Here is an 18375-nt window from a genome sequence, read left to right as displayed (position 1 = left end):
TCAGTGATCTCTCATATTTTAGATAATGCAGTGTTCATCATTTTGCATTTTTAAAATACAAGTTAAAGTACAAATCCTAAATTACCACGAATGAAATGTCTGATGAGTATTGATTTTACCACAATTGCTTTTTCTGAATATAAACTCCTCATAGATACTAGGATTCAAAACTGTGTACGCTGGACGAGCGTTTCTACAAAAGATTCATCGGTGACGGCCGAATAAAACAGTTCAAAAGGCCTAATAAAGTACGAAGATCAAGACCATTGAGGTCTTAAAAACTCCAAAAGGTTTTGCCAAATACAGCTAAAGTAATATTTTCCTTAGATAGAAAACTGACCGAACAACATTGAATAATTACTCGTTCAGTCTATTGTTCTGTTGTCGTTGAAAATCTTAAACTCAAAACAGGAAAACCATTCAATAAAAGATGATGATATTGTAAGGTTTGTTGTAACATCCATAAGAACCTTATCAAGCATCAAAACGAGAAAATTGAGCAGTTAAGAAATGACTTCTTTTGAAAACATTACAGTTTTCAGACTAGAAACAATACAAACATGACAAAGAAAGACATTTTCCTATATATTTGATTTTTATTGCAAAGGCCCCTCATTCTCATTTAATATTGGACAATGTTGATAAGGAAATCTTTCAACAGAATTCACCACAGGGAACAATTATCATACATGGATTTGATTTTAATACATGACGTCAAATTGTATTTAATGTTTAACAGGAAGCATTAGTAATTGTTTATTACAATTTCGTGTATATCATGATACGTATTGTTCTTTCCACTTGACACTGTTTATTATAATACATATCATATATAAAAACAGTTCATCAGCATACAGCCTTTCAAGAGCAGGAGTAACAGTTTCTTTTCTTTATTTGTATGTTTTTTTTTATGTAAATACCATTGTATCGGATAAATTTTAAAACATCATATTATGTTTGATATGTAAATATAATTGATATATCTATGACATATGAACTTAAGTTGTATTTAACCAACAAAAAACGTTAAAGAAACAATACACAATTATGAGTTCAATGAATAGAAACTGATTTACTGTACACCATGAAATCAATTCGTCTGAAATAAGTCTGTAAGTTGCGAGAGTGAAAGTTCGTTAGTACAAATGCATTGAGGAAATATTTTGCAGGTAAGTACAATTTTGTATATGTGTTTAAAAGGATAAAACCACATCGAATGTCATCAAAACTTGTCTCCTGTTTGTTAAACGTCCCGAATGGAATAAGTTTTGGCATATTCAGAACAATAAATATAAAATACTAGAGATACCGTTAGGAAGGCTTACAAAATAATACCCCCTCTCCTTCCTTATTCATTGCTTTTGGAAATTAATTGACATCAACAACTAAATAAGGAGGGCAATTTGGCCATATGTTATAAAGATTCTTAGATTTCTATAAGTATCTTGGTTTCCTTAACGTAAGCGCAGAAGACCCTTTAAAACTTAAATTGACCAGACAAAAATATCTACAATCGATTGTACTCACTTTGACTTTTTTTACACTTTTTCAGGATTTAAACGAAAAAATACGAATGTGTCATCATATAAAAGGTGTTTCTCCAAATTGGCTTGAAATTGTGAAAAAACGTATAATTATCAAAGAGCTGGAAAGGAATGACAATTTTTTTACCTGCAACATTTATTTTTTGGAAACTTTCGGACTTCCTGGCTCACAATTTGCGTTGACTTTAACGATGTTTTTCCCTATGATATGAGTAAAGTTGGCTCGATTTTTGCTGATTCAAAAGGCTGTTATGAATTAAATACCGCTGATACGTATATCATTCTGTCGAACATCACAAAAAAAGAAGCCGCTGTATTTGTATTTTTCGTCCGGTCAATTTAAGTTTGAAAGGATCTTCCGCGCTTAGGTTATGAAAACGTACAATTAAGTCTCCAAAATCTTTGATGCATTAGTATTTGTATTTTATTTATTCTTAGTGTAAATGATATCTTTTAAACTTCAAGACAAGAAGCATGCTGAACGAGAGATACTGTCGGCTACTGTATATGACGATGATAACATTGGACACAGGTAAATTGCAAATATCTTATGGTTGTGACTTATTACATGCATATATTTCCTGCATTTGTTCTTGTATCACAATGAACAGAGTCTGATATGATTAAAATACAGTATGCGGACTTATATAGTAAAAGAAGCTTCCGAAATCGAAAATATTTTACCACAATGTCCTTTTTGGCTATAAGAGAAAACATTTAACACCTCGTGAGAATTACGTATCGCGTGATATTAACTCTCTTTATTGTTCTGTTGTCGTTGAAAATCTTAAACTCAAAACAGGAAAACCATTCAATAAAAGATGATGATATTGTAAGGTTTGTTGTAACATCCATAAGAACCTTATCAAGCAAGAAAACGAGAAAATTGAGCAGTTAAGAAATGACTTCTTTTGAAAACATTACAGTTTTCAGACTAGAAACAATACAAACATGACAAAGAAAGACATTTTCCTATATATTTGATTTTTATTGCAAAGGCCCCTCATTCTCATTTAATATTGGACAATGTTGAAAAGGAAATCTTTCAACAGAATTCACCACAGGGAACAATTATCATTCATGGATTTGATTTTAATACATGACGTCAAATTGTATTTAATGTTTAACAGGAAGCATTAGTAATTGTTTATTACAATTTCGTGTATATCATGATACGTATTGTTCTTTCCACTTGACACTATTTATTATAATACATATCATATATATAAACAGTTCATCAGCATACAGCCTTTCAAGAGCAGGAGTAACAGTTTCTTTTCTTTATTTGTATGGTTTTTTTTATGGAAATACCATTGTATCGGATAAATTTTAAAACATCATATTATGTTTGATATGTAAATTTAATTGATATATCTATGACATATGAACTTAAGTTGTATTTAACCAACAAAAAACGTTAAAGAAACAATACACAATTATGAGTTCAATGAATAGAAACTGATTTACTGTACACCATGAAATCAATTCGTCTGAAATAAGTCTGTAAGTTGTGAGAGTGAAAGTTCGTTAGTACAAATGCATTGAGGAAATAGTTTGCAGGTAAGTACAATTTTGTATATGTGTTTAAAAGGATAAAACCACATCGAATGTCATCAAAACTTGTCTCCTGTTTGTTAAACGTCCCGAATGGAATAAGTTTTGGCATATTCAGAACAATAAATATAAAATACTAGAGATACCGTTAGGAAGGCTTACAAAATAATACCCCCTCTCCTTCCTTATTCATTGCTTTTGGAAATTAATTGACATCAACAACTAAATAAGGAGGGCAATTTGGCCATATGTTATAAAGATTCTTAGAAAACTCTTAAGGTGGTACCAAACACCTTAACTAAAATTAATTTTGGCTCGTTTAATTTTCATAAAATTTTGACAAAATATTTACTTTGACCCTTTGACAAAAATATAAAAATTTCAAAAAAAATTGAACCACACACTTTATCGAGAAAAATTTCATTGGATACATAGCAGTTTGACAAACACTTATTTTTTATCATTGAGAAGCTTAATATTTCCTTAAACATAGAACGTGATTAAAACGTTCAGCTGATTTTTACAGAGTTATCTCTCTGTAGTGTTATGTACCCCCTAAATAAGGCGAAACGGATATAAAAGTGTACTGTAGTGTGAATATGATTTGCTGAATGGCACTGCGAAAATAACTCTTATGTAAAAAAAATTAAGAAAAATTCCCTGTTATCGCTTCAGAAAACACTGAAATATTTTAATCGGAACGAAATATAGTGTTATGTTATGAAGAATCTGCAAAAGTTTGATTGCAATCGATTGACTGGTTTAAGAGGAGTTGCGGATTGAGGATATACTATTCATGATATAATAACAGAGTGAAGTCGTTATTTGTGAATTGAAAACCTCAGATATCATTCTGCTCAAATAGGAGGCTCACAACACCGTTATGTTAAAAGGAATCTATAAATTCGATTGAAATCTATTGAATGGTGTAGAAAGAGTGTCGGATGGAGGATATTCACTCTATAATATTAAAGGGCAAAATCCACGTATTTGTATGGGAAACTCCAGAAATCATTCTAATCAAAAGAAAAAAAAGGAAGCACAATGACATGATGTCATGAAGAAACCGTGAAAGTTTGGTTGTAATCCATTTACTGGTATGTGATAAGTTGCGGATGGGAATGTTTATCCCTATATTATGAAGGGGCAAAGTCCATGTGTATATATGGAAACCCCAAAAAATCATTTTGATAAAAAAGTAAAGTAGGAGATGCACATTTGCATTAAGTCCTGAAGAATTTGAGAACGTCTGATTGAAAACCATTCACAAGTTTATGATGAAATGCAAAAGGGGAATGTTAAATCCCTTTTAATATAAAATTTAAAAATCTATGTTTTATTATAGAAACCAAAGAAATCATTCTGATCAAAAAGTATAAGAGGTCGTGCACAAGAACACTACGAAATAAAGATTATGTGAAAGTTGTAATGAAATTCATTCTTTGGTTTAGACGACATTGGTTCGAACCGACGGACAAACGGACAAAAAGACACCCCAATCACTATAAACCCCTACTTCATCAAGCGGAGATATCAAAATAATATGTAGGTTCTACAAAGTAGGTGCACAGGGATGAAGACGGGAAATTTGCAATATCAATAGAGCAAGACTGCATGCTGGAAAGGGACTGAAATTTTGCCATGCAAGAGGCCACACTCAGACTCCTAGAGAGTTGTTGCAAAGGCTTTTAACCCTACACGCGACGCCGAATTATAATTTAACACTCCTATTATGGCAGGACGTGGCTGCCTATTAATACAGTCAGCATATCCAAACCAGTATTTAATTAATATATTATTATCTGTTTGAAGGTATTAAGTATTATGCTGTATTGCAGTCTTGCATTTTCACAGCATACGTTTTCTTGTCATGTATCAGTACTAAAACTGAGCGGAAGCGCATACAAGTTTCAGGTTATCCGCCTGTCGAAAATATCTGCTTGTTTTTACTTAGGTGTGACAAATTACTTGATTACTTTGATAACATCTCAATACATTTACTACATTTACATGATTTACCTGCGATGCATGTCCGACGAGGTCCAAGTTTCAAATGTCAGATTGTCGGAAAAGAAACTGCATTTCAACGTTTAATGACAATAGTCATTGACCCACCTTCCCATAGTTGACGACTCCATTCTTTCAGTAGGACTGGCTTGACCAAAGCAAAACCTAAACTTTATAAAACAAAACTACAAATGTATACTGCTGACTTTGTTGAACACATCTATCCAACCGAATTTTAAATAAGATATACCACAGATACAGTTAAGTCTATTAATAGACAATGAGGGTCGGTTTAAGAGCAACGTTTTACGACAAATGGGATGATTTTAGCTTCCCAATTGTGAACTTTCCTTTTCTATGCTTGTACGATATTTCAGAGCTTGCGCTTTCTATAAGTATCTTGGTTTCCTTAACGTAAGCGCAGAAGACCCTTTAAAACTTAAATTGACCAGACAAAAATATCTACAATCGATTGTACTCACTTTGACTTTTTTTACACTTTTTCAGGATTTAAACGAAAAAATACGAATGCGTCATCATATAAAAGGTGTTTCTCCAAATTGGCTTGAAATTGTGAAAAAACGTATAATTATCAAAGGGCTGGAAAGGAATGACAATTGTTTTACCTGCAACATTTATTTTTTGTAAACTTTCGGACTTCCTGGCTCACAATTTGCGTTGACTTTAACGATGTTTTTCCCTAAGATATGAGTAAAGTTGGCTCGATTTTTGCTGATTCAAAAGGCTGTTATGAATTAAATACCGCTGATACGTATATCATTCTGTCGAACATCACAAAAAAAAGAAGCCGCTGTATTTGTATTTTTCGTCCGGTCAATTTAAGTTTGAAAGGATCTTCCGCGCTTAGGTTATGAAAACGTACAATTAAGTCTCCAAAATCTTTGATGCATTAGTATTTGTATTTTATTTATTCTTAGTGTAAATAATATCTTTTAAACTTCAAGACAAGAAGCATGCTGAACGAGAGATACTGTCGGCTACTGTATATGACGATGATAACATTGGACACAGGTAAATTGCAAATATCTTATGGTTGTGACTTATTACATGCATATATTTCCTGCATTTGTTCTTGTATCACAATGAACAGAGTCTGATATGATTAAAATACAGTATGCGGACTTATATAGTAAAAGAAGCTTCCGAAATCGAAAATATTTTACCACAATGTCCTTTTTGGCTATAAGAGAAAACATTTAACACCTCGTGAGAATTACGTATCGCGTGATATTAACTCTCTTTATTTAATTTTAATAATAACAATAAACTGACCAAAGACTCGTTTATTATTATATTCAAATCAATTAACTCAAGTTGATATCAAGTGATATATAATTCTCACTCGTTTTGATACCTATAATTTGAAAATATTCAAGCATGTGATAAAAAAAATTTATCCTAAACCTATAGTTTCTTACACCCACGTCAATTTTTCTTTGGTGGATAGTTGTCTAATTGGTTATCATACCATATCTCTTTATTTTTACAATTTAAATAAAGTAAATATAAGTATGAATCGGAGCTGTTATAACACATGCTAAGGTAGGTTTCTGCACCGTCAGACTTTCCTCAAATTGACAATATTGAATTTGTTTTTATTAAGAATAAGGTAATTACCATCGTAGAAATGACGTCCTGTCATAATGACCCTTGATATAAGCACATCATATTATAAACGATTCCAAATTGATAGTTTGGATTTACCCAGTAATTACCGTTTGAAACAATATTGTGTGACAATTATTGTCTGATTGGTTATTAAAGACGAATTTTTGAAAGTTAAAATAACATACTAAACAAGTGTATAGAAATACTCGTAACATGACAGAATTGAAAATTGTTTTAGAGCCTGAAAAGAAAAAGCCCGAGATTAAATACTGAAATTAGCTATTGTTTTGTAGGAACGATTTCCTTTCAAGACCTTTTGTACATAAATTAGGCCGTTAGTTTTCCCGTTTGAATATTTTTACATTTGTCATTTCAGGGCCCTTTATAGCTGACTATGCGGTATGGGCTTTGCTTATTGCTGAAGGCCGTACGGTGACCTATAGTTGTTAATTTCTGTGTCATTTGGTCTCTTGTGGAGAGTTGTCTCATTGGCAATCATACCATATCTTCTTTTTTATACTTAATTATAGCAAGTCGTTCAGATAATCTTGACAGGCGTTTAAGGCATTTGTGAGTGAGCGCTCTTCTCGTCCTCCGTTTTAGGTAAATTTTCATGTATAACATTATACTCAAGCCTAAATAACTTACAACGAAAATGAAATAACTTGTATAAAAAATAATTATAATGCGCATTAAAAGATTTATTGCGTTTAAAAATCCAACCTAAGCTGTAACGATGATTTATTGAATAAGAAATAAACTTGACACATATACATTGTGATGCCTTTTTTTCCTGGTAATGAAAATTTTGAGTTATCAAATCAACCTTAATCCCTAAAATATAAAACAATTGATTCTGACGCAAAATAATATTGTTAAAATATATTAAAAATATGTTTTTGTATTTTACGTTTCAAGGACAACGGAGTAGACTCTTACTCGCACTCCTAAATGTGAAATGTACACTTTTGGCAACTAAACCTTTACCTATTGATTGTTACCGAATTTTAAGATATTAATGGAGGGAAAATTTTACTGATGCAAACGAATGCGTTCTTTAGATCAGTAAATGATCCTTCCCGTGGATCTTTATAAATTGGAATATCCAAATGTATTTACACCTTTTTACCAATTTTTCTTTTATACAAAAGAAGAAAATATATCTATTTGATTCATACTATAACTTGTTTTACACTAAGAATAAAATATGCAAACCCATATAATCAAAGGGCTTCAATAGATTTTATTTATTATTGAAAGCAAACAATATATTTGTTAACAAAAATATAAGGATACTTTCAGTTTCAATGAAAACCCGATAGATGAATTTGTATCGACACTTGCTAAATTTAGTATAAATTTTAAACGATTATTGGCGGCCATGTAAAATCCTAAATGGCAAACAACTCCAATACCTTGAGCAAGAACTCGTTTGAAATTTCATACCACACAAATGTAAATTACATTTAACAGTACTATATATTGAAATTCAATTATTTTTCTGCTTCAACTTAAGAGCCTTAACTACAGGTTAAACACGTGCAGTTCTATACCAAAATAAGGACGTATGAATGGTATCCAAACACGTTGTAATACAATTTGTTTATAAGTTCTATAAGCATATATTTTTATTTCATTTTACAGTTTCTATGGCGAACATTACAATAACAAACGAAAAACCAGGCGCCATACTTCGTGGAATTGAAAATAACAATCTCTCTTTAGAATGCATATTCAACGGTGTTAACATCAGAAAAACTATTCTTTGGAGACACAACGACAGAGTAGTGGCAGTAGGTCGTTCTGGATATGTGGCGTATTCTTTTATTCCAACGAAAAAAGATCATTTGTCGGAATTCTGCTGTCAAGTGCATGATGCCAAAAAAGAAAACATTATAGAAAAAGTCATAACACTGCATATAAGATGTACGTTGAATTACTGTATTGTGTTTGTTCTGAAAGGGTAATTGTAGCAAAATCAAATTATATTGCAATTTCTGACAAAGCTACAGTAAATTTTCAAGATGACGACTAATAAATAAATATAAATACAGCACTAATAGAAAACACAAATACATTAATCAAGACATAAATTTTGAAAAGACAGTTGCGTCAAAAAATAAAAAACTAATAATTTGATAAATACATACAGGGCTTTAAAAGCCAAACAGACCTTATCAAAAGTTAAACTCGTATAACATTTATAAGGTTAACTGAGTGACTTGCCACCTCAACGTTTGTAAATATGCCTAATGTTCCGGACCTATTAACTGTGTGTTTATATAAAAGTAAGGAGATGTGGTATAAATGCCAATGAAACAACTATCCACCGAAGTTCAAATGAAGTGGATGTAAGCAATTATAGGCAACCGTACGGCCTGAAGCAATGAGTAAAACCCATACCGTATAATCAGCTATAAAAAGTCCCGACATGAAAAATATGATACCATTCTATTGAGAAAAATAACGGCCTAATTTATAACAAAACAATTTACGAAAAACAAATATGACAGACATGAACCAACGACAACCACTGAACTAAAGGCTCCTGACTTGAGACAGACATATAAAGAATGTGGCGGGGTTAAACATGTTTGTGAGCGCTCATGTTTGTATTGCAAAACAATACAATTTTTAGTGTTCTCTGCTTGTATAAGTGTTTATATGTTGTCGTTCACCTGTCGAATTTCTTTTGATTTGAAACGTTCAAGCATTGTCTCGCCTATTTCGATTTTTGATCTTTTAGATGTTTCTTTATTTCCTACCTGGTATATATCATCCTTATTATATATACAAAATATACAAAGTATTACATTTCTATCTTTGAGATGTTTTTTTTTTAGATAAGCCTGTTCTTGAATTTAACTTCCCAGATGAAAGACATTTTATCAAAGGAGAAACAAACAGACTGTGCTGTAGTTCTAACAGCAGACCTTCTACTAAAACAATGTGGTTGTTTAAAGACCAAAACGTAACAAAAGAAGCACATCTTACTAGCAGTATCTGTCTTACCTTGATGAATATAAGCGATAGCGATGGAGGAAAATATTCGTGTATTGCAGAAAACGAAATAGGAAAGGATAGAAAAGGAATTAACTTCACTGTCCTATGTAATAAAGATTTTTACACATGACACCGATCTTTGTTTGTAAAAAGGGAGGATATGTTATTTTTCAAAAAATATTTGATTCTGAAATTAAGCCTATAATTTGTTTCATTAGGGAAGTAATGAACATGAATATTTCTATTGAAAAGGATAAAAAAAAAAAGAACACCCCCACCAAAACATAACATTGATTTAAAAGCAATCATTTTACATTTATTCTTAATAAAATTGAAATAAAATGTTGTCCATTGATTGAAAACATGGTATCTACAAAAAATGAACGACAGATGAATAATACTGTACTACGCTTGGTTTTTTGTTTGAATAAGTGGCAGTATGCACATATTGTCTAGCCGTCAATTACTTGAAAATATTGTTAATCAAAATTAGTGAGAAATAATGAGGGATTACGAGATATAGAAAAAAGGAATAGTATGTATCCCCTTATTCATCCATGTTAATGAAATGTTGTTTTTTTTTTACATCAAAGCCAGATATTTGATTAAGCATGAACAAATATTTCACATCCAAGAAGAAATCTTTACTCATCGTTTGTGCTTTTAAAATTTTTATCTGCTTCTCTTATTAATATTGTGTCTCATTTATTATTAGAAAGTATGGTATTAATTTTTATAGTTGAAACAAGATTAGGTATATTAAGTAACATTTTTTGAAAACTAAAGATTATTGTTCATTTCATTATCACTTTATTTGTTTAAATGATTTACAGATCCTCCAATCATGGAAAAGCAATACATTCACTTTTCTAAAGACGAAGTATTGCGACAGTTGCAATGTTTTCCGGAAGGTGTACCAAACCGCTTTACATTTGGTAGGTGGGAGCACCGTTCATATTTCAATGAACATATAAGATACCTGAATTCTACGTCTAATGGAAAGCTTCTGCTACCTATTTTAAAAAACACGACCAGTAAATTTGATGACAGTGGCATATATGTTTGCAATGCAAGTAATGGAGTTCCCGATCCTCACGGGAATGTATTCCAGTACGGCGAACTTTTTGTTGTTTGGAAAGGTATGTACATTTCATTAGTAATTATCAAAGTCTGTGAATTTTAGTTTATTGCTCTGATTTCATCATAATCTGATTTGTTGGATATACAAACGTTAAATATTTAAGGTATTTGTCAGATATTGTCCTCGCTGTAAACTTAACAAAATTCATGCATTTTCGTTGCAATTGTCAGTTAGTTGTATTTTTAAAATGTTGTCTTTTGCACATAATTGAACAATGACACATTCATATCTGGTCAGACTCTTTCAAGCATTTAAGCATTTGTTGTTTACGCATGTATTAGTCATGCCTTAATACAATTTTAACCATATATTTTTATTATGTTAATAGTAAATTGTTAGATCTGAATAAAATGAGATGTCAAAAAGACAACGATCTAACAACCCAAATTAGTGAAATTGCAAATTAGAAAATATACCATTTACTGTGTTCAATGAAAAGAAGTTCAAGCTCTAAAAGGCAAACAGTTGTGTAGAAAGGTTTTTATCTAGAATATCAAGCAATGTTATTTATTCAGTTCTAGTCAGCTTTTGTTTACTACGGTAACCTTTTTTTTTCTTTCATACATAGATTTATTTTGATGACATAATTTGGAGACAAATGCAAACACACACACAAATAGATAAAAAGCGACATCATAACTTATAAATTCAAAGTATCTTATCATTTTTCTTTTTGTTTATTGACTTGTTAACTGGTGATGTATGCTTAGCTGGAAACTGTTACCCTGGCGACGCCCCCTGTCTAGCTCCTTTTGAATTTCATACGATTCCGTCGGTTCAGGCTTCTTGCCTTGATTTGTCTCTGTTTCATCGATTTACGAGATTTGAGCATCGGTAAACCCCTGTCTCTTTAATTAACGTATTTTATCATTATACTTTTCACAGGTCCTCCTGTTTTTGTAGAGGAAAACAAAATAATACAGTTTGGAAAATTAAGGGACAACATTAAATTAAAGGTGGTTGTGGTTGTGCACAATGTATCGAGCATTGAATGCAGTCATATTGAAGAAGAAAACAGTATACATTTACGGCATGATATAGAAATGAGTCCAAAAAACACAACGCATGTGTTTCATGGCACGAATACTACTATAGAAGGACTGGAAATTGTAATCAGCTTAGCCGTGCTGCAAAAAAGGGATAATAAGAAATATAAAATCACATTATGCAATCACCATGGAAATAGTAGTTTAATTGTAGAATCTAAATGTATGAATACAGGTAATGTCATTTTGCTTAGTTTCGTCTGTTACCTATTAATACATCGGACTCTGACTTTTTTTGAACTGAATTTTACCGTGGGTATTGCTGTGTGTTTGTTTAATCCACATTGGCTAGAGGTTAAGGGGGAGGGTTGAGATCTCACACAACATGTTTAACCCAGCCGCATTTTTCCCCTATCCCACGTCAGAAACCTCTGGCCTTTGTTAGTCTTGTATGTTTTTAAATTTTGGTTCATTATATATCTTTCGGAGTTTAGTGTGACGTCCATTAGCTGAACTAGTATACGTTATTGTTTAGGGGCCAGCTGAAGCCCGCCTCCGGGTGCGGGATTTTCTCGCTGTGTTGAAGACCAATTGATGACCTTGGGCTGTTTTCTGCTCTTTGGTCAGGTTGTTGTCTCTTTGACGCATTTCTCGTTTCAATTCTCAATTTTATTTTTAAGCATACCAAAAAAATAAAAGGTTTAACGTTAAGAGTTGTTATCCGTCCTTTTTCAACTTCCTTTTTACTTAATTAATTTAAATGTACTTTTTTTCTACTTCTGAAGTACATTTTAGGTCCTAACTTTTTCTTGAAAGGTAGATTCAAAATCTGTTTAAAAAGAACAAAAGGCAAAAAAGTCGGAAACTTAATGATTATAATGCTATGAGAAAGAGAGGCGAAGGATACCAAAGGGACATTCAAACTCACAAGTCAAAAATAAACTGACAACGTCATGGCTAAATAGAAAAAGACAAACAAACAACAGTACACAAAACACAACATAGAAAACCAAAGACTGAGCATCACGAACCCCACTTTGATTTGAGAAAGAATGCCGATTTCGTGATCCACTCATAATGCATTGTCAAAATCCTTAAAAGTTTGTGCTATTGCGTTGAAATGTAACCTTCCATGAAAGTGTTCTTACAATGATGAAAGAATGCTTACACGTATATAATAATGATATGTATTGTCACAAAGCTTTATAACAGCTTGTAACAAACACATTCAGATATGAAGATGTAGGGCCAGAAAGAAACAAATTAAAACGTTTCCTCTTTGTCTAGCTTATCTCCTGATCGAGAGTTAAGAAGAAAATGAAAATAAAAAATGGAACAGAAAAGCAGTGCCCATTGAGAGGACAAAAAACCTCGTATATCCTTAAATACAATGCTACAATTAAGGTCCATATTTCGTAATCTGTTCATACTTGCAGAAACTGAAAGACCCCGTGTACTAGGTTTTGGTGTGATTGTCCTGTCTTTATTGACTTCCATACTTATCATATCGGGAATAGTTGTGGGTAAGTATGAATATAAATATAAATACATTAAACAACATTTCTTTATTTGCAGGAATAAACACTGTACCTCTATATTGCGGTTTATCTTTTAGAATCTACTGAGCTAACATTAATGAGGCACATAATGAATAGAACATCGAGAATGTTCTTAAATATACGATTAAAATACGTTCTAGCTCACATGTCCAATATGTTAATACTTCTCTTTGAAACTCAATTGATCATCACATTTGCATCTTTCTTTACTAAAACTGCTTTGTCGATCTTGCATTAACTTGACAGAAACGCTATATTGACAGTCCTTTATAAAAAGTTCCAATTTTGTTTTGATCGAATGAGAAACATGACCACCACAATTAATCTTTGATTATGAATGACAAACTTTCTCCTTTGAATAATGGTTTGAAATATTTTGAAACTTAAAGGGATTGATAAAAACAAATCCATTGAAAGTAAAATCTGTCAGAAGTTTTCTCAATTTCATACGCTGACAGGAACATACGTTGATATTCATTTGTACCAAGTGATTTTGAACCTCCACTTATTTTCTTTTCTATTACAGCACTTGTTAAAAGATTAAGGAATAAAAGGTAGGAACCCTTCTTGTTCTCTCACTAATATCATATTCATATATCAATACTTTTTCTTCGAACGTAATTTTTTTTATAATAAATACTTTTGATACAAAGAAACTAGTAAGAGAGATCTTGTAATGTGTTTTCAGAAATGAAACTAAAAATAGGGGTTATCGGACTCGTTTTCTTGTTACAAAATAAAAAGAAAAAAATCACTGCACATTCCTTTATGAAATTTACATAAGCTAACCTTATATGTCGACGTCGAAAAAATTAAACAAAAATAATTCTGTATATGTAAAAACAGGCGTAAAAAAAAGAAAAAGAAAACAATTTACAGTCAGATGAAATTTTACAAAATGAATTATATTCATTTTCAAAAATGAGCACATTTCTTAACAAATGTAGACCGATTGTCAAGATGGCAGAAGACACCTGATCTACCTAAATACGTTTTAATCCATCATGTTAGTGTATCTTCAAATATCTCATAAAAATATAATAACTGATTCATCTCTTTGAAACACAAAAGAATGTAAGAATAAAATGTAATTTTCTTCTTTCAGAATACAAACTTCCGACAAAGCTATAGAAGTTGTGGAAGGTATTAATAATTAATCAAATGCAACTTTGTTATTCACTAATTCTAAAAAGAGGCGAAAGATACCAGAGGTACATTCAAACTCATAAGTCGAAAATAAACTGACAACGCCATGGCTAAAAAAGAAAAAGACAAACAGACAAACAATAGTACACAAAAAACAACATAGAAAACTAAAGACTAAGCAACACGAACTCCACCAAAAACTGGGGGTTATCTCAGGTGCTCGGAGAGTAAGCAGATCCTGATCCACATGTGGCACCCGTCGTGTTGCTCATGTTAGGACAAACCCGGTAACAAGTCTAATTCGGTAGGTCACATTCGTGAAAAGAGGACGGGATTGTAGTTACGAAGGGATGATTTCATCTTCACCATTTGGAACTCTTGTTTTAATAGCTTCCTTGTGAGCAGCAACCCTCTATCAAGGAAATCATGATAGGAAACACAAGCCCTTGAATATCGAAACAATTGGGAGATACATACTCCGTATGCAGGCGTGGCTGGAATGTTGCTACATAGAAATGGAAAGTTCACAAATGAACTTAGAAATATACACAAAACTATCGAAAATAACAATAATATATCATATCGTAGTTATTATATAATTTACTGTAACTATTTATTCTATGCAACATTTAGTATATTCATCGTTGTTTAAAAACGAAAATTTCATCACAGAAATGAAAGGTTATAAAAATATGTGATAGAATTATAAACAAATGCATGACCAAAGCAACAAGCGTAAAGACGAAAAGAGTTAAGAAAACTTTTCATATAGAACTACAGACTGACAAAAGAATCGCATTCAAAACATGAGATGCAATGGAAGGTAAGGCAGCCAAGAATATTGACCCAATCTGGCGAAAAGAAGAGAAATTGAAAGCCTATTTAATCTGCAAGCAGAGCAGCTCAAACCCTCGTAAGAATAGTATAGCATCTGCTATTTTAATTCTAAGTCAACTAGAGATTGCTAAGCTGTGCAACAGTGAACATCATTTTCAGTAGAAATTATTTATTTTTATATGTCTATCACATATAAAAGTAAACATATTTAGCAAAATGAAAATAATTAAAGAATACTCAACACTAATTGCCAGAAATAATTATATTTAAATTTGAAAGTATTTTGGATTTCATCTTTTAATCTGTATTTTTCAATCAATATTCTTATATACTACAGGTGGTGCAGAATCTGTGGAGAATGTACTTTATCAGTCAAATACATTTAGATTCAATGAGGCCATACATCGCAGTACTTTGTCAGAACATGCTACAGGTTCAACCAGTCAAAGGACTGATAGTTCTAATGCAGGTACATGTTAACTCAGTTTCAGTGGTTAAATGAACGATTCAATTGTTCCATATTTTTCATGTCGGGGCCTTTTATAGCCAACCATACGGTATGGGGTTTTCTCTTGTTGAAGGCCATATGGTGGCCTATAAATGCTTACATCCACTTCATTTGAACTTTGGTGGATAGTTGTCTCATTGGTCATCATACCACATCTCCTTATCTTTTACATATTAATCTTGATTTTTTTCTATCATACAGTGAGAATAAAAGCAACTAAGAAACACAACGTTTTATGAACCATAAAGGTTGTGCGTGTACATGTAATAAATTTTGTTTTAAAATATGATGTTTGTCGTTCCGAAACTTTCTTTTTTGTTATTCATTTGTGAGTACAATACAAAATTGATACTCCAAATATTTGAAAAAATTAACTCTAAAATTGCTAATGAAATATTTGAAATCACATTTTGATCCTTTATATTGAAGGAATTATACTATATTTTACAGACATGTCGAACTTAATATATTTGTTTTATCTTTTTTTGTAATTAATAATTAAATTCATCTTTCCTCAGAAAACCAAAGACCGCAGATATTAAGCAACAGTTTCCAGGTACCGGTGAGTCATGATCTTTTTACACTCTATTAAATTTTGGACTGTTACGATTTGAATATATTTCAGAAAAGATTTAACTTACAATTTCAAACCTATTTTTTTCTATTTTTGTATCAAAATTAAAAAAAAAAAGAATCAATATGCCTAATGTATTCAAAAGGGAAAAAATCGGATCTTGGTGTCTAAGATTCATAAAGCCAAAGTTGAAAATTTCGTCGAAGTACGAAAAGTGTGTAGTATTATTCAGTGAATTAAAATCAACGTTTATATAATCCACAGTGCATACACATTATCAAAACGACTGATGTACTCTATGCAGCAGTTGATTGTTTTCATTGAATAAATTGTATTTGTGAAAAAGCTATAAAAAGTTTTTTTTTTATTTGCTGTTTCACTATTTAAAAACATTGTTTTCTGAAACGGTCATTTTGATCTTAAAATCATCTAAAAGGCTGAACAATAAATCATCAAGTCATTTTCAGTCTTAAGCGTTTAGTTTATTTCATTTTAAATGACTGCAGTTAGTATAGTACTGTTCAGACAATTCGCTTGCAGTCAATTCTGTACTATTCAGAAACGTTTCAAACAATTCAGTATTGCAATTGACTGTACAGGTAAAAACATCTACCTAACAGTCTGAACATATAATGAACAGATCTTAATTGACTGCAAGTGAATGGTCTGAACATTACTGAATATACTGCAGCGGATAAGTCTGGAAATACCTTAATCTTAATTTTACTTAAAAAATTATTGTTCAGACTTTTAAGAGCTGTTCTGATGAAAATAACCATATCAGACTACAATTCATTTGCTAGTGTAAGCTTAGTGGTTCATCATGTCAATAAGAATCTTTCACGTTAATCCTTAGCCAAGCATTTGATCAATTATTGAGTCCCGAAAACAACAGCCACTGACAGGGAACTTTACCTAAAATATAATACGGATTTGGTATTAAAAATAAAATATGTTTTGCAAAAACAAAATTTGTTGTATTAGAAGAAAAATATTGGGTTGTTTTATTAGTAAGAATTTCTATGAATTATGAAGGCCAAAAATTAAACAGATTTAAATTATCAGAAAAGATATCAACATTAGGGTAAAATTGGTATATTTTCACAATAAAATTTTTTCTTTCAGTTTTCATTTATTTTTCAGACAAGACAGTTAAATTATGCAGATATAACATTTAAACCTTCTATACCTGGAAATGAAATGCGTATCATAGGAATTGAAAACAAAACTGTCTATGCCGATGTCGATTTAACACACGTGCAGACAGAGGTCCTGAATACGCCAAATGAATTAAATGGTGACGACGAAGATTTCGTTCAAATTGAGGATCTCGATACACTCAATGAATCGAATAGTGACGACGAAGATTTCGTTGAAATTGAGGATCTTGCAATATTTTCGCATATAAAGAATAAAATTAACGATGTTTAAGTAAAATGCAAAAACATTGCGCTTAGATATAGATTGAATGATATCACAATAAAATATAGATATAGCTTCCAATTTATTTCCTTTCAGTGTTACTTATGAAGCTTAACATGAAAAAGCGCATCGGCCGCACCAAATCTATAAAGTGTTATTTAAATGATTTAGATCTGTTGTTTTAAAAAATACGTAGAATTGTACCCTATGCTTTGTTGCATCCACTTTGGTTACCAGCTTTAACAGAATTTTGTCTGGTCAATGAATTACAAAATATAAGACACACAAACATGAACTATTTTTGTCAGAACGTTATGTTGCTTGGTTGTTTGACATTTGTTTTTGTTGGTTTTAGTTTCATTCAAAAAGATTGCTTTCCAACATTGTTTGTAGACACAAAACAAGTCTTCTCAATTGCATACGTTTGCTATGGTTTTGAGTGCGTTCAAATCTGGGATTTTTCGT

General features: G+C 31.5%; 1 protein-coding gene across 2 annotated transcripts; it reads left to right on the top strand.

The window, feature by feature from the left end:
- The first annotated feature begins 852 nt into the window (after window positions 1-852).
- LOC127718180 (hemicentin-1-like) lies at window positions 853-17983 on the top strand. 2 transcript variants are annotated; one of them, XM_052224142.1, is made up of 12 exons: window positions 853-896; window positions 2010-2076; window positions 8379-8660; window positions 9578-9844; window positions 10571-10876; window positions 11764-12099; window positions 13301-13387; window positions 13950-13977; window positions 14529-14566; window positions 15744-15875; window positions 16433-16476; window positions 17632-17983. In XM_052224142.1, the coding sequence occupies exons 2-12, from the start codon at window positions 2019-2021 to the stop codon at window positions 17917-17919; spliced, it is 1866 nt and encodes a 621-aa protein (XP_052080102.1). In that variant the 5' UTR covers window positions 853-896; window positions 2010-2018; the 3' UTR covers window positions 17920-17983. The 2 variants fall into 2 exon arrangements, with proteins under 2 accessions (XP_052080102.1, XP_052080103.1); XM_052224143.1 differs by lacking the exons at window positions 853-896; window positions 2010-2076 and adding an exon at window positions 5951-6137.
- The last annotated feature ends 392 nt before the right edge of the window (window positions 17984-18375 follow it).

This window comes from Mytilus californianus, unplaced genomic scaffold (genome assembly GCF_021869535.1).
Source record: "Mytilus californianus isolate M0D057914Y unplaced genomic scaffold, xbMytCali1.0.p SCAF_10, whole genome shotgun sequence".
Classification (NCBI taxonomy): Eukaryota; Metazoa; Mollusca; class Bivalvia; order Mytilida; family Mytilidae; genus Mytilus; species Mytilus californianus.
The sequence above is the reverse complement of the archived record's forward strand: the minus strand, read 5'-3'. Positions and strand labels throughout refer to the sequence as shown.